Raw genomic sequence first — 23,387 nt, 5'->3', positions numbered from 1 at the left:
CCTCCATTTCTTACATTGTAGATCCAAATCACGTGAATCATTAAAAATCCTTTTGGAGGGCTTCCCTAGTGGCGCAGTGGTTAAGAATCCGCCTGCCAGTGCAGGGGGCACGGGTTCAAGCCCTGGTCCGGGAAGATCCCACATGCTGCGGAGCAACTAAGCCTGTGCACCACAACTACTGAGCCTGCACTCTAGAGCCCGCAAGCCACAACTACTGAGCCCACGTGCCACAACTACTGAAGCCCGCGTGTCTAGAGCCCATGCTCCGCAACAAGAGAAGCCACCACAATGAGAAGCCCGGGCACCGCAACGAAGAGTAGCCCCCATTCGTTGCAATTAGAGAAAGCCCGCGTGCAGCAACAAAGATCCAACGCAGCCAAAAATAAATAAACAAACAAACAAAGAAATAAATAAAATTGCATTAAAAAAAATCCTTTTGGAAACCAAGAAGCTAGACTGGCAGAAGAAATAAACTCTGAAGACTTATTTTACTAATCAAAATAATGTATACTTTATAAAGTCTTTTACATATGATATCTGGTCACGTGACATTTGATACCAATCTAAGATGCTTACGAATCAGCATTTCTGCTGTATTTTTCACTGTAAAGAAACCTGGTTTTCTAAAGAGCTCTCAATAAAATGCATATTTACCAAGATAACATGATTTAGGTCCAGAAGTATCTCAACAACCTAAATGACTCTACAATGAGTTTCCTAGCACTGATACCCTCCCTCTTCACTTCCCAGGCCTTACCTGTTCTGGATAGAGTTGGCAGCAACGTGCATGGCGACAGCAGTTTCTTGAGTTTTCCGGTTCATGCCCCCTGGTGGGGGACACATCCCTGACCCAACCTGAGGTGGCATATTGGCCATGTTAGGGCCATAAGGCCGGTTGCCCATGGAGGCATGACTCATTCTCCCTGGAGGGAGTGTGCCGTAAGGTGGGATGCCAGGCTGCCCATGCATCTGACCTCCAGCACCCATAGGGTTCATGCTTCCAGCCATGCCTGCACTGGGGTAGTTAGCATTGGGCAAGGCATTATAGTTTGGCTGCCTGGGGTAGCCTCCTGGGAGGGGAAGGAGAGAAGATGCAGAGACTTGGTTAGTGACTCACTAGCAACTCACTAATAACACTCAACTCTAAAACTCCAAAGATAACAAACAATGGGAATCGTTCAATATTTGGTCTGGAAAGAGACCGATTTCATGGTCTCTTTAAACAACAACAACAACAACAACAACAACAAAACTTCATGATCCATTTAAAAACAAAAAAAGTGGGGGGGTTGGGGCGTGGGGCCAGGAGTATTTAAAGGCAGGCCTCGGTCGTCCCCTCATCTTAGGAAAGGACAGCACAGCACAGAGCAAGGCTGTCTGGCAGGCAAGGCTGGCTATGCTGCTATCCAGGCCCTTCAACTCCCAGAATTCTTTCCTTTCTACATACTTGTCTTCCATGCTCTGTGTAAGAAATTCAGCTTTAGATCCATATAGGGCTGAGTTTGAGCAAAGATCTACTCTAGTAGGACTAATTTACTCAAAAAAGTTTAATAACCAATAATTACCATTTACTAAGTATCTGTGCTCAGTCTTGGGCTAAATACCTTATCCCCATTTTACAGATGAAACAGAGGCTCAGAGATATTCAAGGACTTCCCCATGATGACAGTCCTGCCCTACTTTAGGGCCTGGCCTTGGTGGATTTAAGGCAAAGGATAGTTCTACTCTAATAACCCAGATAGCAGCATATCAAACAAGGAACTCTTTTCTCGTCTCACCTCCATGTACTCCTACGGTAGTATACTCACCCTGTGGGCCGTACTGACTCCCCTGGGGACCATAGCTCCCCATGGAGTTCTGCTGGTAGGAGCCCATGCCTGTGTGCATCTGTCCTCCAGAAGGCTGACGTGGAGATAAGGCCGACCCGGGCTGGGGGGAACTGTACTGGGGCATCTGGGGGTTCCTCTGCATGTAACCTATTTGTGGGTAGTGTCCATACAGTTAGTACCTCAATACAATGGGAACAAATGCTCTCCCTTACCCTAGGACTTCACCATCTATGTTTTCTTTAGCAAATACTTGCACGGGGGCTCTTATTTGCTGTATAATTATGTGCTCTTTTAGGCACCCTCAAAAGTGACACAGCCATTAACCAGGGCATACCAACTGTTTCTACTAAATGGAGGTTTGAAAAAACAAACAACAATGACCCCACTCTCCCCCCAAAAAGAGGTAGGATTTAAAGGGTAAAGATTCAGTGCTGAGTATTTAGTATTTGCTGACCAAATTAGGCACAATGTAGGGGGGAAATCCATCAAAACACATGACCAACAAAGAATGACTGTGGGGGCACATAATTCTGGAGCCACCAAGATGGCCAAGCCCATCCTAACTTCACAACCTGCTGCTGAGATTGTCCTAAGCTTCATGGTCATACAGTTCTCCAAAAGCTGTTGCACAGATAATCAATCAAAGGTCTGCCTCTGCCCTGCTCCCCCCTCCCTTGAAGCCCAGCCTCTCACCTCGATCTTGGGCAATGCTTGATTGGTTCATAGAAGGATGCATGATGCTGTCCGACTGGCCACTGGGTGGCCGAGGTGGCATCTGGTTGCCTGCTCCAGAAAGAGAGAGAAGTAAGCCAATTATGGCTAAGCCTGGAAATTCTAGCCAGAAGGTCAAGTTAGAACTGGAAATGGCTTCTGAGAAGGCCAAGAACCTCCCAGCATCCCATTCACAAAAGGATCCAGCAAAGGGGCTCCCATCTCCCTTCTCCAAATGCTGAAGGGAGACTCTCTGCCAGTGGAAGGCTGGGGCTCCCTAATACTGCTGGGGGCCAGTCCCCTTTCCCTCTCCCTGAAGGTCAGCACCCGAGGGTACCTGGCACTGCAGCAGGCGAGAGTGGTCCTGAGCGAGACTGAGCAACACTGGCAGGAGAGCCGACTGGGGACGGGGAGGGGCCTCGGATGCCAGGCAGGTGAGGGGAGGTATGGGGAGAAAAAGGAGACTGAGCTGGATTACTCTGCTCCCCTTGGCTGCTTGAAATCCCTGATGTGCTCACTCCAGGGCTCAGAGCTCCTTCTGTCCCCATGGGGAGATCGTCTATTGAACCAGACAGATCCTGGAACATACACACAAGGACATGGATTAGCAGTATTAGGCAGAAAGATTCTTTTTTCAACAATCCTACTACATGATCAACATTTTTCTTAAACAACCCAAAGTAAATATACTGCACACATTTATGCAGTCGTGATACTATAGCTTACATACAGCAAACTCTCTATTAAGGGCCAGAGAGAAAATACTTTAGACTCTAAAGGCCACACAGTCTTTGTCACAACTATTTGACTCTGCCACCAGAGTGCAGAAGCAGTCACAGACAACACATAAACAAATGGATGTGACTGTGTTCTAACAAAACATTATTTATAAAAACAAGTAACTAGGGACTTGCCTGGTGGCGCAGTGGTTAAGAATACACCCGCCAATGCAGGGGACACGGGTTCGAGCCCTGGTCCGGGAAGATCCCACATGCTGCGAAGCAACTGAGCCCATGTGCCACAACTACTGAAGCCCGCGTGCCCAGAGCCCGTGCTCCGCAACGAGAAGCCACCGCAATGAGAAGCCTGCGCACCGCAACGAAGAGTAGCCCCGACTCACCGCAACTAGAGAAAGCCCACGCGCAGCAACGAAGACCCACGCAGCCATTAATTAATTAATTAATTAATTTAAAAAAGTAACTAGCCCACAAGCTATAGTTTGCTGACCCCTGGTCTATCTACCAGAAGCACATCTAGTACTTTCATCTTCTTTCCCAGCCCCAACTTCTACAGTCATAAGAGAGCAGCTCTTTCAGTGAGCCTTTAGTTCTTTTCCAACGGGGAAACTTAACAAAACACTGCCAGGACAGCATCAGGAGCTATAAGAAAATGTTAACAAGCTTGGGCAACGTTCACAGATCCCCTCTCCATCAAATTATTATAACCTACATTTACCAAGAACTCACTCCAAGTTACCATACTTTAAAACATAAGGGGTAGGAGGTAAGAAAGGGATATATTGCACAGACAATTCTTTAACTGCCAAGAGGGTCTGGAACTACATTCCTAACACCTGGCCAACAACAGGGATGAACAAATGTTTGCCAACTGAACAAACCCAGTTTTTTTCCCTAGTTTTAAGTGTTTCAATGAGAATTTGGTATTTATTTGGAGGTTGTGCTTGTCTTGAATTAATCGGTAAAGAGTTCACTCTAGGTCAGTAAACCCCAAGATTAGCAATCAGGAGCTCAATATGAAAAATATTTTAAAAAAGAAAAAGGGACTTCCCTGGCAGTCCAGTGGTTAAGATTCTGCACTTCCACTGCAGGGGGCGCGGGTTCGATCCCTGGTCAGGGAACTAAGATCCCCTGTGCCGCGTGGCACGGCAAAAAAATAAAAAGAAAAAAAGAAAAGTATTCACCCCAGGAAATGCACCCCCAACCCACCCCCAGCCCCAAGTTCACTCTCTAGCAATACCATGGGCTCAACATCACGCATTAACTTCAGGCTGGGAACTAACTGTACCTTGAAGAAAGAATGAAAGCTTTGGGTACGGGCTCAGGTCTGTGAAAACCCTAATACTCAAATAGTTAAGAAAAGAGTTCTCTTAAAGAGACACATCTGAAGAGGAAGGAAATCCAAAATGGCCTGATTTGAGTCTATTCCTATTCCCACAACAAGCTCACCTTGGAAAGATCAGTTCGAGGTGATTCTGACCCTGGAGTCGGACAGTAACATTGGAGATCAAAGAGCACCTCTTAGGCTCTCCCCTAAGTATCCAGGTTGGTTGGACCTTTTGCAAACCAGTTGGTTATTTCGCTAGGCTGGGAGTATTTCTGCTGAGTTCTGTGGGAACAAAGCTTGCCTTGAAGGCAAGGCAGGTAGGTAGGTGTGCATTTGTGTCTGTGTTCAGCTCTCAGTGTTAGCTGAGAAGTCAGAAAATGCTAGCTTTCCTACAAGAAGCAGACCCAGTACACCATAGCATGCTTTCAAACTGCAACTAGAATTAGTCCCAGCATGGAAGAGAACTCAAGAAGCCCTCCTCTAGGTAACACCAGAGGGCCTCTTTCCTCTCAAAGGACTAAAGTACCTGGAGCTATGAAGAACCCTGAGTTCATCCCGAGAGTGGAGGACTCCTTCCCCACGTTGAGGGCTAAGCTGTACCAGGAACACCTAGCTTCTGAACCAAGGAGAGTAAACTCAAACAGGCAGCAAGATGACAAGAGGAGCCAACTGTGTAGGCCAGAAAAGGCCTTGAAAGCCACTTGTTAAGCCCTGGTTTATAACAGAAACCACAGCCCAATGCTCTGTTTTAGGCACCAGTAGCTTTCCTCAGCATTCCCACCTGCTGTCTCCATTCCTTACCAAACCACCAGCTTCTAGTAATAAGAGCTACTTGCTTAGAGGAAAAAGAAATCAGCATATTTTGGAACAGAACAGGAATTGAAGGTCTATCCATAAGACAAGAACTCTTCAAATGGCCTTGAAAAATTAAGTGTTTTAAACATTTCTGTTTTTGATTAAACAAGTAAAACATGAACATTCTCATGGTAAAAACAGTTCAGATAGTATAGGTAAACTTAAAGTCCCCTTTGCTCTCTCTCTGCTGCCTTCAATAGAGGAACCCCTATGCCATCTGGTGTACATCCTTGGAGACCTCCTGAGGAACTGAGGAAGAAAAAAAAACAGGATGTTCAACCTCACTAACCATCAGGAAAATGCAATTCAAAACCACAATAAGCCTCACGTCTGTTAGGATGGCTATTAACAAAAAGACGAAAAGAAACAAGTATTGTCAAGGATGTGGAAAAAAGGGAACCCTCATGCACTGCTGGTGGGAATACAAATTGGTGCAGCCACTATGGAAAACAGTATGGAGGTCCCTCAAAAAAAAAAAAAAAAAAGGAACTACCACATGATCCAGCAATTCCACTTCTGGGTATTTATCCGAAGAAAACCAAAACACTAACTCGAAAAGATACATGCACCCCCATGTTCACTGCAGCATTATTTACGATAGCCAAGGCATGAAAGCAACCTAAATGTCCACTGACAGATGAATGGATAAACAAAATGTGGTGTACACATACACACACACACACAGACGAATATTATTATTCAGTCATAAAAAAGAATGAAATCTTGCCATTTGTGACAGCATGGATGAACCTTGAGTGCACTATGCTAAGTGAAATAAGTCAAACAGAGAAAGATAAGTACCGTATGATCTCACTTACATGTGGAATCTAAAACAAAACAGAACAAAAACCAAGCTCACAGAGAAGATTGGTGGTGGCCAGAGGTTGGGGGGAGAAATCAGAGAAGGGGGTTAAAAGGTACAAACTTCCTGTTATAAAACAAATAAGCCATGGGGGTGTAATGTACAGTATGGTGACTGAAGTTAATAATACTGTATATCTGAAATCTTTAAAAAGTTCTCATCACAAGAAAAAAAAATTCTGTAACTATACAGGTGATGATGTTAAGTAGACTCACTGTGTTCCTCATTTCGCAATATATACAAATACTGAATCGTTATACTGTACACCTGAAACTAATATCATGTTGTATATCAAATATATATCAATAAAAAAAAATAAAAGGAAAAAACCCCACCAACCCACCAACCACTGCTATGGGGTCAGGGCGGGGCCTACAGATGCTCCTTCAGCCACACGTCTGTTAAAAACCAGACTCTCCAAAGATACACAAGCAAACGTCCTAGCCCAGCTGAGGAACCCCAGGAGCCTGAAAATAACACTGGCAGCCGCTGGGGTTGGGCTCTCAGGACCCTGGAGGCACCTGTGGTGGCAATGTGGTAGCTTCCTTCACAAGAGGCATTCTGAGGAGAGCTGTCAGTTTTGGTAAAGTGCCCTGAGCCTCATAGAAAAAAAGTACTAAGTAAACCACTGTCAACAGCAGTCCACGTGGGCTGGGATGCCTGGGCACAGAATAACTGGAGGGGAAGAATCAGCATTAATCTTCTTATCTCTCTCATTTGGTTGGTTTGAAGCCAGTCTCTCAAACTGTCATTTTCATCAGATGGCAACTGGTTAGCATGGGGGGAGTTGATTTAAAAAAATATTAAGAACCAGAATGTTAGCATAGGAAGTAACAGATCATTTATATTAATACTAACAGTAACTATCATTTGAGCATCTACAATGTGTCAGGCATTTTATGGAGTTACTTAATTTTCTACAATTCTTGGAAGTAGGTACTACCACCACTAACATGTTGAAAAGGAGCAAGCGGATGCTGAGAGACGGGGTTACATGCCCAAGCCATCCAGCCAGTAAGTGGCAGAAATTAGACTTTGAACCCAGATCTGCTGAACCCCAAAGCCTATGTTCTTTCTCTTTCCACTATGCTGTGATACTATATAGACTGAGGAAAAAGCATCATAACCTTGAGTTAGGAGACCAAAGCCCAGCTCTTGGTACTTATCAGTTGTGACCTCGGGCAAGCTAGCAACAAGCTGGGCTTCAGTTTTCTCACTTATACGACGAAAGGACTGGACAAATCTGAGTCTGTTGACGCCCCTGTGGCATCTGCAAGAAACTCTACCGGCACCATATAGTCAGGGCCATATGGAAAATGCAATACCAGCAGCAATACCCCGAATGAGAGATACAACTGCACAAGGCAGTATAAGATATAAGACATACCCATCAATCTGAGCGGCTAATCACAGTAAATGTTTTTATTGGGAAGTGAGAGGGAATGGTAAAGGCAGAAGACTCCAAAAGAAGTCTCCCTCCTCTATCTACATGAACAGATATTGCTCTGAACTCCACGTCCTTTTATTGCACAGGACACACCTCTGCTTTCTACCCTACAAAAAGCCAGTTTTTCAGGTCTTTTGTTCCACAAAAAGCCGGATGTCTGGTTGTTGAGTCAGACTTCAATGTGCCTAACAAGTACAGCTTTCTACAGCACACATATCACACAGACAAAGTTCAATCAATCCAAGCCCCTACTCTCTCTCCCTGGTGGGGCGACCTTTAGCATTTCAGGACTCAGGTTCTCAGTTCTCCCAAAAGAGCCCACCTAACAGGTGTCTTCTAGGAGGACTGCTGAAAGAATTGTAGCAATGCCCTGTAAGTGGAAAGATCTCTTTTCCCGGGCTTGCATTCCGCCAAGCATAATCCTGCTGAGAGATAGGAGGTGAGGATCAGCCCACTCAGTGCCCTGCCAGTTCCAAGGAAGCAGCAGGGCCAGGGAGAATTTCCTCACGTGTTTCCAACGTGTTTCATGCATTTTATTGCTCATCTACCATGCAGATCAAAAGCTCTGGAGCAGGTCCAACTATTTCACACAGAATCTCACACTCCAGGCTGGCTACAGCCCCGAAAGCCTTCGTTTCTTCACTTGAAATACTGCCCAATGTTATTTTGGGATGTGACCTGATAGAGGAAGCCCATAGGGATTCCATGACGATAACTGTTCCAGCTGTGATTGGTTGCCCAGCCCCAGCGAGTGCCAGCATGGGTCTGTCAGGCTCTGCTGACAAAGAGAACTCAGCAGCTAACACCTCTTCACACCACAACAAAACCATGCCCGAAATCACACAGTCCATACCTCACTGGGGGTGTGTGGGGGGGTGGGGGTGGGGGTGGGGGGTGTTTGTAGTGCTCTCACAGGAAGAGCTACAAATTCTAACATGAACTGGCTGCCTGATTAAGTACATTTTCAAGCAGGAAGATACCAGATCAGGGTTACAGAAGGGGGGGGGCGGTTAAACAATCTTCTGACAGAGACTCACAAGGATGACATCAGCTCATTTTGCTGAGCAGATTAAGCAACATCAATAAGGAAGTCTAAAGAACGAGCTCATGGCGATGCTCAGATTCAGGGTTTTCTCATAAATTTGGCTGAATCCTCGAGAAATAGAGCTTTTGTTAACCCCCAGATGGAGTCCTCATATTCCTTCAGTTGTGAAGAGCTTTTGCAAAGTTGTGCTGACTACTGGCAGGGAAACCATCCACCCCAGGTAAATTCTACACACATACTTGCTTAGCCTAACAGATCCACGGTCACTGTGGGAGGCTGCTCCCAGGCTGGAGAATGGGAGGAAATCCTGAAGAACACAGAAGAGGTTGGGAAACTTAACCTTTGATGAAAGGCAGATGGTAGGAAAGGAGGCAACAGTTTTAACAAACTTCAAGGAAAAAGACAAACTTAATTACTTCAGAACTACTTAAGGCAAATAAATTTTGGGGAGAGCTGATTTTTTCATAAAGCCTTCTTTAAGCAACATATTTGTCAAGGGTCAGGGGAGGAAGAGGCTACCTCTATCAAACACTCACAAAAAATATTCAGTACAATAATTCTCTCTTTCTTCTCCTCAGTCTTTGCTAAATGTAAAGATGGGCGATCTGACCCACCCAGGCTAGAAGGGACTCCAGAGTTACAGGACTGCTGCTCTGTTGTTCTAATACATGCTCTTAGTCCAAGAGACCAAATGCCATCCCTCCCTTGAGAGCAGGCTAGCGGTGCTGGCGGAAATGCCAAGAACGAATCAACACACAGAAGAGGCTGCCTCTTACTTCCAAGTCAGGATTTAAGCAGGTGGTAAGGAAGGGGAAAGAAAAGACACAGAGGCTGGCAACTATCCTTGCAGCTTCGGACCAAGCGCCATCTCCTGCCTGGACTACACTCACCGTGTGGGAGAGAAGAAACTGCTCTGGGAGAGGCTCAGAGAACTCGTATTTCTTAACCCCCCACCCCAAGTTCCCAAAAACCCCTCACCAAACTCCCACTTCTCTTTTTCTACAAGCTTTTATTTTGGCGATGGTGAATCATTTCTTCTTGGTACCTTCTGGCTGCCTGGTGGGAAATGCACAGTAGAGAAAGGTCAGACTCTTCTTGTCTCTAGAATGCTTTTCAGGGGCCCACTTGCAAGACGAAATCCCCTACACATACGCATCAAATTTCATAAAGAAAGCTCGGGGAGACCAAATCTCCAAATTCAAAGGATGTTGGAAAGAGGAATAAAGCAAGTCCCTTCGTGTCTCCCTCTTTAAGGGACTCAGAACTGACACGAATACGTGACTATCATGTGTTCAACCCTAAGGTACGTGGCTGTCTCACATTTCATTCTCACCATCTTCTGAAGTAGGTATCATCCCCATTTTAACAAAGCAGCAAGAGGCTCAGAAGTTAAATGACTTACCCAAGGAGAGAAAGCTATTAAACAGAAGAACTGGGTCTAAACCCATATTTTTGATTCCAAAGCCTGCACTCTTTCCACCGTAAGGTGGAAGTTTGCCACTATCAAAGGCTAGGCTCCATGCTCCAAACAAGGTGAGGCAACAGTCTGTCTCCAGACACAGCAGGTGATTAGCTACATGACTCTAAGAGGCCAACCTCACTAGGCATCACTTAGTTCTTCTGCAGAAGGAAAGAATAAAACTAGATAATCCAACTCTACAAGTCTACAGTGCTATGTGTTCCTCTCTTTCCTAGCCACTCTTCCTTATAAATCACTCTTCCTTTCTAAACTTTCTTTCATGGTTATTTCAAGTCAGCCTATAACTCACTTAATCTAAACCTACTTTTTCTATACTAAAGGGTATAGTACTTTTCCTCACCTCTGGGTCCTTAGAAGGATACTTAATGTACAGGGGTGAGGAGGGAGGAGAGAGTGACTTAGAATCTAGGGAGATAAGCAGGAAGTTAAGTCCCATGAAAGTAGGTGTCTGATCTTTGCTGGTATTCCTGTGCCCTAATCCTATTACCAAGCATAAGGGTGTGGCCCAGAGAGAGAAGTCAAAACACTCCTAGCCTCTAGGCGGCCTCATCTCGGATAATTTCACACTTTCTTCCTCACCCAGCCCTGCAGCCACCGTTGCAAACTGCAGAACAACTGGGTCTTGTTTAGGAGCCCCAACTCCCGAACTACTCCTTTCCGGGGGCATGAGCCAAGCAACCTTCAACCCCCTGCCCACAGCCGTGCTCCAACAATGGGGCAACAGAACTCTCCTCTAACACAACAGCGTAGCCCATTTCCCAGCTATCAAAGAGAACTGGGTGGGAGGAACAGTTGCTTGAAGTTGCACTATAGGTGTAGCAACTATAGACTAAAATTGTTTTCTGCCTTGGGATCTTCAAAGATGAGAACAGCTTTGTGGGGGCAAAGCCTCCACAATCACAGTATAACTACCCTGACCCCTCACCCTCGCTCCGCAGGCAGAGCCCAGAGTCCCTTCAAGATCCTCTAGACCCAATGTTCAGGACTGATGGTACTGTGCTGAATCTGCCTTTTTCCTCATTAGCCCGAGGAGCTATATTCTCCTATGTTGTTAGTGACCAGAAAAATGCTAGGCACACAAAAGACTATAAATGCTTGATAAATATTACTCAAAAGCATCCTCTTTAGACCCAATCTCTATTTAGTCTCTTTCCTTTAATAGTCATTCCCCCACCCTAACCCTGCACACCTCCACTCTAGACCTCCACAATGAAGGAGGGACTCTTGGGTTTTGTCATCAAGGGAACTGACTCTCCTGCCTAGAACTGAGAAGTGCAATCCTGAAAGGGCCTCAGCCACTTGATAAGAGCTCTTGATAGAACTGCAGTGCAGGGAAGGAACGTCTGGCAAGGAGGCTGTCGGGAGGCGGGGCTCTGTGTCACTGGAGAAATTTCAATCTAATTACAAAAAACAAGAACCTGCTGTTCTAATCCACCTCAGCAAAATCTCTTGAGGTAGGTCTGACCCTTTGGGTGGAGGCTGAGGGCGCTGCTGAGGTAAAAAGCAGGGAGAAGAAAGAGTGCTGGGCTGCCGGCATTCCTGCAGTGGGCGCCCCTTCAAACAGCAGCTCGGCCACTGCAGCAGCCATTGATTTTCCAGGGGTCGATATTCTGCTCCCACAGATCTGCTCGGCTAGAGGTTTAATCACATTGAGTGCTTCTGCTCAACATCTCCCTTGCACTTCCCCCTCCCCAAGCCAATAAAACAAACACCAAAAACACAATAAGAGTTGGCAACAGATAGATGGTGTTTCCCACAGCTGGCCCCTAAACCCAGAAAAATTGTAAGCACCAGCTCAAGGGAACCAAAGCTACATGGGCAATCCACAAGAAGCTGCAGGGGCAGACCCACAAGCCTCAGAGAACCTTTTAATCCATTGCCCAGCATCCCCATAGAGACCTTTCTAATAATTCAGATGTTTTACATAAAAAAACCCAGATTCCCAACTTGTGAAAAGAACAGATCCTAGAACTCCCAGAGGCACTGATCGATTGAAACCTTGCTTTCTAGTTTGTCACAGACCCCACCAGGTCTGTATAATACCCATGTTACCTACCTGACCAGCCTTCTGACACATACCCTTCCCCTGCCAAGGTTTCTCACTTAGGCATTTCTCATTAGAGAATGTCTCATTTAGCCAGAAACCACCTCTTGGCCAAAAGTGTACAGAGTGTTGTAAGGGTCACTAGCTGCTAAGACTCAAATCTGAAAAAAAATGAAACTAGGTCAGAGCTGGGCCTGAGTTAGAGCAGTCAAGATCAGTGCATATTTATGGAATAGGGCTATTCTAATCCCAGCAGGAAATGAGTACTGTAAAGCTAGAGAAGGCAAAGAAGTTAAGAACCCCCTACTTTCTCCAAGCTTGCATTCCCTGTCAGGAAGGCCAATCACACAGACCATGTTCCATCATGATCATCAGCTTGGATCCTAGAACTTGAGTAAGGAGAATAGGAAAAGGGGGAGAGGAAAGGAACACAGAAAAGACGGCAGAATTCTAGATCTGAGAAGTGTAAGGGGGAGGGGTACTGCCTTAGGCTTCACCTCATTTGGCTGCTCCTCAGAAATACAGCAACCAGAAAGCAAGGAGGACGTAATGTGCACAAGTAGGGAAGGTAAAGTTGGCACTGTGCTGAACACAGCGTAGACCAAGGTCTAGGGGGCTGGATGGCCTCCTTGGTTTGATATTTAAAGCCCTAAATTTATATTTGCCAGTGGTCTTCCCTACCATGACCTATGGGTCTAGATAAAATCCAAAGATTTGGGGGGAGGGGGTGGGACAAAAAAATCTGAGAGTGGGAAATGGATAGACTCCTAAACCAGAAAAGACAGCCCTGAAGGCCTTTAAAACCAAAAAAAAAAAAACAACAAAAACAACAACAACTCTGTACACAGGGAAAGACATAGTCAAGTCCTAAAAGCAAAAGACGAGGAGGGAAAAAAACGAATATTCTTGATGACAGTTCCTCTGAATACAGATGCAGTGAATTTATTTGGAACTTGGTTTCTCTCCTACCTTCCCTCAAATATCAGGAAATTACCTTCACTCATCTCAGTAAACAACAGTCAATATTCCTCCCACAACACAGCTGGCCTTAAGGGACAGATTTGCTCTCAGTCTGAACCTTCAGCCTCTAGTTCCCACCTTCAACAAAGCATGGCTTCTTAGCTCCCTTGGGAAAGGTCAATGGGAAGCAAGCTAACAGCTTGGAGATGAGCTCCGCCTCACGGCAATCAGAGATGATATCACAATACCAGCCAATTCCATGCTGACACCAGGTGGGGAGGAGAAATAGGTTCTGGCCACGGAAGTAGATGGAGCAAGAGATCAAGCACTGGCCCCCAAAGGGACAGCACTAGATCACATACCAGTTTCATCACAACTTTCAGGTAGAACACCAAATATCTTAGAAATATGAGAAAAAGACAACAGAGCTGATTCCATGCTTGATTTACCAAGTATGTTAACATAGTTCACACCTATGGGCCCTCCTCTCTGGACCAAGATTCTCACTCTGGTGCAGGGGGGCCCTAGTGGTTTCTGTAAGTATAGCATTTCTGGGAGGACTTTGTTCAAAAAGCCCAAGCTACCCCTCACCCACCTTCCCCGGAAAGACAAGAAACAGCTGGGCAATCCCAAATCTAGGGGCTAGCTTTTGGATTTTGGTTGGTCTTCTTGGAGAAGGACAATGGCAGAACCAGGGCATGTACTTCACCAAGGTAGTCTCCCAGACAGCTCTGCAGGTTATAAAAGCACTAACAAGAGAGAAGGAGAAGGGGAGATAGATGGAGGAAAGCTACTGTCACCTAGGCAACTGAGTTCATCCATATGTTGACTCAGGAATTTCAAGAAATTCTAGCTTTTGAGGTTTCTTCCTTCCAGAGTAAATGCTTCCTACATCTTCCTATGGAGGAGACCCAAATCCAGAAGGTACAGTATCACTACCTTTGCCTAGAAGTCTCAACCCCACATCTCTCCATACCTCCTCCTTCCCTTTCCCCAAAGAGAAGAAAATATGGAAGACAAAGTCTGTTTTGTTTTTTTTCTTTAATTAATTAATTAATTAATTAATTAATTATTTTTGGCTGCGTTGGGTCTTCGTTGCTGTGCGCGGGCTTTCTCTAGTTGCGGCGAGCGGGGTCTACTCTTTGTTGCGGTGTGCGGGCTTCTCATTGCGGTGGCTTCTCTTTGTTGCAGAGCACAGGCTCTAGGCACGTGGGCTGCAGTAGCTGCGGCACGTGGGCTCAGTAGTTGTGGCTCATGGGCTCTAGAGCACAGGGTCAGTAGTTGTGGCGCACGGGCTTAGTTGCTCCGTGGCATGTGGGATCTTCCCGGACCAGGGCTCGAACCCGTGTCCCCTGCATTGGCAGGTGGATTCTTAACCACTGTGCCACCAGGGAAGTCCCCAAAGTCTTGTTTTCTGAATATGGCACTCTTCCTTCCCTTAAAGGAGCTTTTTACTCACCCTTTATAGGAGTTTGTCCTAGTAGTAAAAGCAATGGGCTTTCACTATTAGGAAAGCCCATGTTCTCATTTACTGAATGACCTTGGGCAAGTCCTTTAACCTTTCTGGGTCTTGGATTCCTCATATATGTAAAGAGTGGGGTGAAGGGGGATGGTGGTGTTTGTGTTAGTGTGGTGAATATGCTGTGGAGTAGCTCATGCTAACTTCATTCTACTCTTTTCCTAATTACAGAGGTTAAAAAGCTAAAAACTACATTTCCCAGAATCCCTGCAGATGGGTTTTGGCTATAATTCAGGTTCTGCTAATTAGAATCAGACTCAAGATTAGATCAAAGTATGGCAGTGATCATACTTCTATCTCCTTCACTTGTTTCTACAGGAGTATTTTGGTGTCATCTTCCAGTTAACTGGGTGCTGGTTCTGGTAGCAGCAGCTGCTGCTTCTTGATTCCAGCTTACTGACCCCTAGATAGCAGATTTAGAGCACTCAGTCTGATAGTGACTCACAAGCAGGAGTTCCCTTGGTGGGTCAAATCTAGGTCTAGATCCCGATTCCTGGAGGACGAGCCTAGAACATACTCCCCTCAATCCTCTTAACAATTTTTAAGTCCAATTCCCTATATTAAATCCTTCTCTATTAAACATACCTAGGGTTTAGCATGGCCTAGGTTCGGTGTAGAAACCACTCTATCTGACACAGTACTGTCAGATGATCCCAAGAGAGTAGTTGTGAAGGAGAAAGAAGAGAATTATTCACAAAGCATATTCCCTGAGTCAGAGTCTTCTGGGGAAAAATGGGCAAGATGGGGAAGCCTAGAACTTTAAAATACATTTGCCCAAGACAACCTCCTTCACTTCTTCCCTTTTTACAACCTGCCTGTACTTTCTCCCTCCCACTCTAAGCTCTGAGGGGTGTTGAACTGCTCACATAAGTAGGAAGGTTGAGTCAGCACATGCTTTCCTTTCCATCCCTATATTCTCTGTAAGCTTTTACTCTGCTGAGGAGAGCATTACCTGCCCAAGCCCAAATAAGTATTCTCTGGGCTTGGGCTAGAAAGGGTACCAACTGTCTTCCTCAGCAGCAGGAAATATGTTTACATACTCCAGGTGGTAAAGAACCAGGGCACAACAGTCCTGACAGCCCTGCACTGCTAATGAGTGAAGACACATTTGGCCTACAAGATCCCAGTTCTTATACCAATTTCTGGTTGAAGTAACGAACCACCAGCTTCCTGTAGCAGGACTGGGGACAAACTGAAAAACAAGGTCAAATCCAAGTGACATGCTTGGTGGGAATGGGGTACTTCCCACCAGTCCTCAGTAACGTTAACTGAGCCCAGGAGCCATCACACTAGACATAAGGCTCAGTTAGTTTTCAGAATGAAGTTGTTCCGAAGAAAACAAAAGGTTCCAGCGAGAGGAATCTGTGTGAGACACACAGGCAGGAAGCAGAGCTGAGCCACCAGCAACTAGAATAGAAACAGGAAACGGGCCCAGGAACAAGCATACAGTAATCTGCTGCAAGCAGCACAGGCTCCAGCAGGCGCCAGGCAGTATCAGGGCCAAAGCAGCGTGACTAAGATGGAGAAGCAGATTGGCTAGTCCTGCCAGAGAACCGGCGTTCTAGAGAAGGGACAGCTACTTGCACAGGGTACAAGCTGCTCTGAGCAGTCTGGGCAGATATGTGAGAGGGGGGTGGGGATTTCCTTTCTGAGACTTTCTAAGAGCACCTGGATTACAGTTCAAGGGGAGAAAGCATAGATACACAGTCAGATTTAAAGAAAACAGGTCACCAACCTCAGAATGGCCCAGCTTCTCTGGGTACCAAAATTGCTAGTGACATTTTCTGTTATCCCTTTAAAAATAAGCCATCGAAAACCTAGGCAAAAACCGTTGGTCCTGCCTCCTTTTACCATGAAATGTGACGAAAGGAAACACTAACAGTGTAAAATTAAAATCCTTCAAACATTCCAGTTTTTTAAGCCTTTAGAGAATTTCTGTCACCTCCCCCGCCCCTCACCAATAAACCTAGACAACAAAAAGCTGGTGCCCAAGATCAGGTAGGTAGCAAGAACCTAGGGGCTAGTCAACAAAGGTTTACTAAGTATTTGCCTAACACAGGTATTAGACACAGGCCTGAGTGCTCAAGCAGAAGTACCAGCATAATGCTACGCCAACATGAAGAAAATGGGAAGAAGTCCCAGAGAAGGTATTTCACAGCTAGGTTTTGAAGCCAAAGTAGGAGTTTGCTGGGCATTTAAAAAAAAAAAAAAAAAGTGGGGCGGGGGGGTGGGAAGCAGAGATCACACACACACCTTAAGCAAAAGGACAATGGCAGGAAGGACCACGGCTTGTGAGGAGCTTAAGGCACACCCGAGTGGCCAGAGGTGAGGTTGCAGAGGTATGCTGGGAGCTGCAGATGGCCCCATAACAGGGTCTGGACTGTAGGCACAGGGAGTCAGGGCCCCAGAGTACCCACAAAACAACTGGTTTACTAGACACGGTAAAATTTATTGTATTCCAAAGTCTCTGGCATGATATTTTATTTGAAAATATTACTCTCAGCTTTCAGGGCCTAACTCCTCCTTGCTTCAGAACCATAAGACACATGAATCACCTGGAGATCCTGTTAACAGTGTTGGATTCAATAAAGCTAGTGTGGGGCCCAAGAATCTGCAGTTCTTGCAAGCTCCCAGGTGATATCTGTGCTGCTAGATAATGGACCACATTTTCCCCAGTACCAAGGATCTAACTGATTAAAGTTTTAGCATTAATCAGGACACTGTTTTTATAAAAAGGCACAGGGACTTCCCTGGTGGCGCAGTGGTTAAGAATCCACCTGCCAATGCAGGGGACACGGGTTCTATCCCTGTTCCGGGAAGATCCCACATGCCGAGGAGCAACTAAGCCCATTAACCACAACTACTGAGCCTGCGCTCTAGAGCCCGTGAACCACAACTACTGCGCCTGCGTGCCTCAACTACTGAAGCCCACGTGCCTAGAGCCCGTGCTCCGCAACAAGAGAAGCCACCGCAATGAGAAGCCCACGCACCACAACGAAGAGTAGCCCCCGCTGGCCGCAACTAGAGAAAGCCCGTGCATAGCAATGAAGACCCAACGCAGCCAAAAAAATAAATAAGTAAATATTTTTTAAAAATAGATTTAAAAAAAATTTTAAAAGGCACAGAACAGGCTCCCATACAACACAAGGAAACCGAAGAACCACTTTTGTCAACTTTTCACTGTTTGAGGTGATTCCCTAGTTGGTTAGTTCCTCCAGCAGGCCTGACCTATAGATTTGGCCATCTTCCCTCCCCCACTCCTCCCTGTGCCTTCAGTTCACAATTCATCTATGCCTCCATCACAGGCAGGTCTGGGCAAAAAAGGGAAATGGAAATCCATTTATACTCTTCTTTTAGGACAAATCTAGTAAATGTTAAATGACAAAGGGTTGAGGCTTTTGGCTAAACATTAAGAGAGAATCAGATTGTCCATGCCTTTCCTCTGCTGGGTGGGATGCTAAAGGAAATATTTCATCTAAAATATCAGAGAAAGCTGGATTCAAATCCCAATTCCGAGCCTTAGTTTCTTCTTATGTAAAATAGAAGTGATTATTCAACTTAATACATTTCAATTCCTGCCCTTCCAGGAAGATTCGTTTTGGCTGTAGATCCTTCCCTGGCTTCACTCCTGCCCTCTAAGATTCAGATTCTACAAGAGTTCCCTCCCATTTCCTCTTTCCAGATCACTATAACCCAAGCTCTCAAGATTTGATAACATCACAGTAGTAAAGCATGAGTGCTAATAGCTACTTTGTTGTTAAGTAGAAATCTAAAGAAGGGCTTGGAAATCCAAGCGATACAACAATATCTTTAGATAATTTAACAGACATTAAAAATCCTACTCCTGTTCACCTCACTCCTGGCATCAACAACTTCCACTCCTATCTAACCAGAGCAAACAAATATGGTTGAGATCTTCAATGGCAGCCTCCGAGACTTTTTCAGTCAAGGATATAGTGTCCCTTTTAAGCTAACCCAGTGTCCCTGATTCCCTTCTCTCGCAACTCCTGGAAGACGTGCCTGTTTATACCTTCCTCATGTTCTGCCAGCAACTTCACCATTCTATACCACCTATCTGCTTTATACACATGTGGGTCTTGAGATGAAGCTGAGGAATTCAGGCCGATTCAGCTGCCTCCTCCTTCCATGCCTTTCAAGAGTGCTCGCCACCCTTACACCTTTCCCTTGCTCATTTCCTTCCCTCCAGCCCTCAGAAATCAGGTCTTCTCCCTACCTCAGAAGGATCCCAATAGCCTGCTTCATGACAAATCTAACTTTATATTCCTTGAAAATACTTTAGATGCACACCATCTTTGTCCCTTCCTTGGCTTCCAGAAATATGGAAATATGACACAATCCTGGTCCCCCTCCAATCTCTCCAGCTACGTGTTGGGCGCTTCTACTCAGTGACCGCAGGCATTGTCCAGGGCTCCATCTGGCTCCTCTCTCCATGCTGCATGGTCTGGGAGGTTTAACTATTCCATGGTTTAACTTCATTCCATGGTTTAACTATTAACCACTATGCAGACAACTCTCAAGTTCTATCCAGACTCAGCTCTTACCCAAGTTTCAGTCTCCTATCTCCAACTAGTAACTAAGCATTTGTTTTCCGATATCTCACTATATGGAACTTAACTTCTCCTCAAAAATGAGTTTTCCCATTAACCTTTCTATTTCTGTCAATGAGATCCCCCCACCCCCGCCCCAACCCAGTATACCAACACTGTTAAATTTTCCAGCCAGTAGAATGCACTTATTCTCAGTTCTATAGATTCTTTCCCGTGCATCTCACAACTAAGACTAGGTGGTTATGTAAATGAGACAGAGGGGTAGAACTCCACTGAACACCAGAACTATTTCAACGGTTGAACTTATCCCCTTGCTTGCAGACTATCCCCTTTTCAAACTATGCTACACACCAATGGATCATTTTTGTAAAACATTAATTTCATCATGTTATTGCCCTAATTACATATCTGCAGGCCTATGAGATCAGATCCAAATGGCTCACTTATCCTACCAGGGCTCCAGCCCCTGTGATCTAGCTTTCCATCCTGTTTGTTACTCCCCACCCCAGGAAGCCTGATCCTGACCAGCCCCCCTAAGTGTTATCCACACTGCATCCCACCCCCACCTAGCCTCTGCTCAGGCTGTACTTTCCTTTCCAACCACCCCAATACATCTATACCTAGTTCATTCTAACTGAACTTCTGCCATGATGTCTTCCCTCTACTATTTAGACAGAAATGGATCACTGAGTTCACCAAGCCCTGACAGCACTCACTGTAACATTCAGGCACACATTCTTCCATCTATTTTACTAATGAAACAGAGGAGGATCCTTGAGGGTTGCAACCATGTCATATTCAGAATCACCAACTTAAGAGTTCAGGTTACCTCAGAGGTCATCAAAGTTCAACCCTTGTCTAATGCTTATTCTGCCTCCTCTATGACAACCACAGCAAACAGGGTGCCAGGTTTTACAGGTAAGACAGGGAACTTACCTACTTTTTTCTTTTTAAAATATCCTCAATCCTCCAGATCACAAAGGAACTTGTATGTCACACTTGGGCTTAAACCTATAGGCAACAAGTACCCAGAGGTTTTAAAACAATAGTGTAACTTGCCAAGGTTGATTTTTTAAGATGATCACTCTGGTGATTATGTTGAGGACAGACTTGGAAGGAAAAGAAACAGGTCAGGACTCTAGCAAAACACCTGGTGAGAGATAATGGGGGCCTGAAAGAAAGGCAACGAGGAAGGACAAGGGATTTAAAAGCCATTTCTGAGGTAGACTAGGATTTGGTGAACAACTTATACAAGGGATCCAGCAATGAGTGCCACAGAGCTGAGAGCGCCCAGGGTGTGCTGGCAACGCAAGGGCTGCCCTAACCTCGGAATAAACTGCAGGGGGCACAGCTGCAGGCAGTCTGTCTCTGCCAAGTCTCTCTTCCTTCATTTTCAACCCACAGTCTTCCCGCCAGATCAAGAGTCAAACGACAGTGCAAGTCACCACTATTATTCAAGTTGCCACTGTGGCTTCCTAGTCTAGCCATTTTTTTCTTCCCTTTTCAAAGGACTACCAAAGCTCATTGTTATTCAAGTATGGTCTTTAGAACTACAGCACCACCTGAGAGCTTCTTAGAAATGCAAATTCTTGGGTCCTACCCCACAACTACTGAATCAGAATCTCTCTGGGTAGAGGTCAGTAATCTTGTTCTAATTGATCTCCAGATGATTCCTAATGCATGCTGAAGTTTGAGAAGCAGTGATATAGCTAACCTCTACCACATCAAGGCTTTTAATCCTATATCCAGTTTGCACCACTGAATGGAAACTCTATCCCAGGTACGCTTTCAAGACTAACATGTAAATTTACAAATGCGCTGCAGTAAGAAAAATTTGGGAAGCAGTCATTACTCCAAGGGAACCACATACACTTGAATGAATCACTTAAATAGAAGCTTTTCAAGATGCAACTCCGAGTCATTCTCAAAAATGACTATAATCAAAAGTCAGAAACCAATTTACAGATGACTCCCTTACAGATTTTGACCCAAAATAAAGAAAACTGAAGACTTAATGAAACACCTAGAGATTTGCTCACCCACCCCTTACAAGAACCTTCTTCCTTTCTTTCTTTCTTTTTTTTTGGCTGCACCGTGTGGCATGCAGGATCTTACTTCCCCTGACCAGGGATTGAACCGTGCCCCCTGCAATGGAAACACAGAGTCTTGACCACTGGACCGCCAGCAGGGAAGTCCCAAGAACCTTCTTAACATAAGGTGAAGTGGTAGCTATAAGATAATGACAAACCCCAACCCCACTTCTTCCTAAGGCCACTGTCAGGAAGCACAAATAAATTAATCTATCCTCTAAAATGAAGTTTGGGCATTCCCATAACAGTCTGTGATAACCGCCTTGCACTAGCAGTGAAAACAACAATCTGGCAATATGGTCATGCTGTCCCCTCTCAGCCATACACTTTTTGGATGATCAATGAATCTGCTCAGGTTTATTTGTTCAATGAGTTGGAACCTACTATATGCCAGGCACTATGATGGCACTGAGCAAGACAAAGCAAGTCTACTCTCACTAAGCTTGGAATAAGTAATTGAAATTACCCTTGAGATAAGCACTGACAAGAAGCATGGGCACTAAGATGGTCTATTACAGTAAAGGAACCTGACATAGTTTGGACTAGTGGATCTCTACAGGGGCTGTAAATCAGAATCACCCAGGATAGCTTCTAAGCATACCAAAGCCCAAGCCTCACCCCATATCAAACAAATCAGAACTCTGTGAACCCTTGCCATTGGTTTTAAAGATCATTTGCTTCCCAGGTAATTCTAACATGCAGCCAAGGTAGAGAACCACTGGTTTTGGGTATAATGCGATAGGTGTTATGGGCACAGGGGTCAATAATACAATGCCTACCCTCCAGGAGCTTTCTGTCTAGTGGAAAAGACCCAACAACGTAGAAGTATCAGCAAAATACTCTAGCAAGATGGAGCAAAAAACGCTCAGATACAGGATAGTGCTTCTCGGGGCACAAGGGTGGGGAAGTGATCCCATTGGGCTATATAAGGTGCTTTTACCTGTGTCAGCAAGGTTTGGTTTCTAAAGATGGGTACTCAGGCAACTAATTATTTTTTATACCTTTTCATATATCTTAAATATTGCAGGCTTTTAAAAAAATAAAATAAAAACTGCCTTTAGGGACTTCGCTGGTGGCACAGTGGTTAAGACTCTGTGCTCCCATTGCAGGGGGCCCAGATTCGATCCCTGGTCAGGGAACTAGATCTCACATGCATGCTGCAACTAAGAGTTCACATGCCACAACGAAGGAGCCTGCCTGCCGCAACTAAGACCCAGCACAACCAAATTAATTAATTAATTAATTTTTAAAAAACTGTCTTTAGTCAGTGAAGGCATCATAGAAGTTATTTAAGCTGAGTTTTGAAGCTTGATTAGGAAGGAGTTTTCTGAGGAAATTATCTTGAAGATGTAGTCTGAAATATGAACGGGAAAAGTTAGGAGGAAAAGTGTATTAGGCAAAGGGAAGATTGTGTGCAAGGGGCTGGAAGCAGAAAAGGCATGGGGCCTTACAGAAAGTGAGAGAGGGCAGACAGCAAAAAAGGATGAAGCAGAGGTTCTCAAAGTGCCATCCTTGGTCTAGCAGCATCAAGAATTTGTTAGAAATGCAAATTCTGAGACCTCACTCCAGACCTACTAAACCAGAAAGGGGGGGGCGGGGAGGGGGGCGGAGAATAGCCTTCGTAATAATAAGGATTTTGGATTTTATTCTAAGATTAATGAAAAATAATTGAGAGGTTTTAATAGAGGGATAACATAATCAGGATAACAGTAGCTGAATGGTTTGGCATTAATAGCTGAGCAAAAACTCCTCAAAATCTAATTTTTGTAATAATCAGGATCAGAAACCATACTGAGCCTTTAAGTCAAGGGTCACAATCGTAATGCCTTTAGGGCTAAGCCGGAAAGGCGAATGAGTGAAAAGAGAGACGTGGAACACTGATGGGGCTGCCCTCCAGTCAGCATAGCATCTGC

At 45.1% G+C, this 23,387-nt stretch overlaps 1 protein-coding gene across 4 annotated transcripts in view; it reads right to left on the bottom strand.

Annotated features, from left to right (window-relative positions):
• Positions 1–23,387, bottom strand: part of ARID1A (AT-rich interaction domain 1A) — a 70,655-nt gene that overhangs the window by 15,123 nt on the left and 32,145 nt on the right. For 2 of the 4 annotated variants that reach the window (XM_057547414.1, XM_057547403.1), the window contains exons 5-8: positions 2,878–3,118; positions 2,523–2,615; positions 1,809–1,976; positions 758–1,070 (exon numbers count right to left, since the gene is read on the bottom strand). In XM_057547414.1, coding sequence (XP_057403397.1) covers positions 758–1,070; positions 1,809–1,976; positions 2,523–2,615; positions 2,878–3,118 — 815 coding nt within the window. The remainder of the gene's footprint in view (positions 1–757; positions 1,071–1,808; positions 1,977–2,522; positions 2,616–2,877; positions 3,119–23,387) is intronic. The other 2 variants (XM_057547397.1, XM_057547412.1) reach the window with 1 other exon arrangement.

This window comes from Balaenoptera acutorostrata, chromosome 1, assembly GCF_949987535.1.
Source record: "Balaenoptera acutorostrata chromosome 1, mBalAcu1.1, whole genome shotgun sequence".
In the NCBI taxonomy this organism is placed as follows: domain Eukaryota; kingdom Metazoa; phylum Chordata; class Mammalia; order Artiodactyla; family Balaenopteridae; genus Balaenoptera; species Balaenoptera acutorostrata.
Note: the sequence above shows the minus strand (reverse complement) of the source record. Positions and strands in the feature narration are given on the sequence as shown.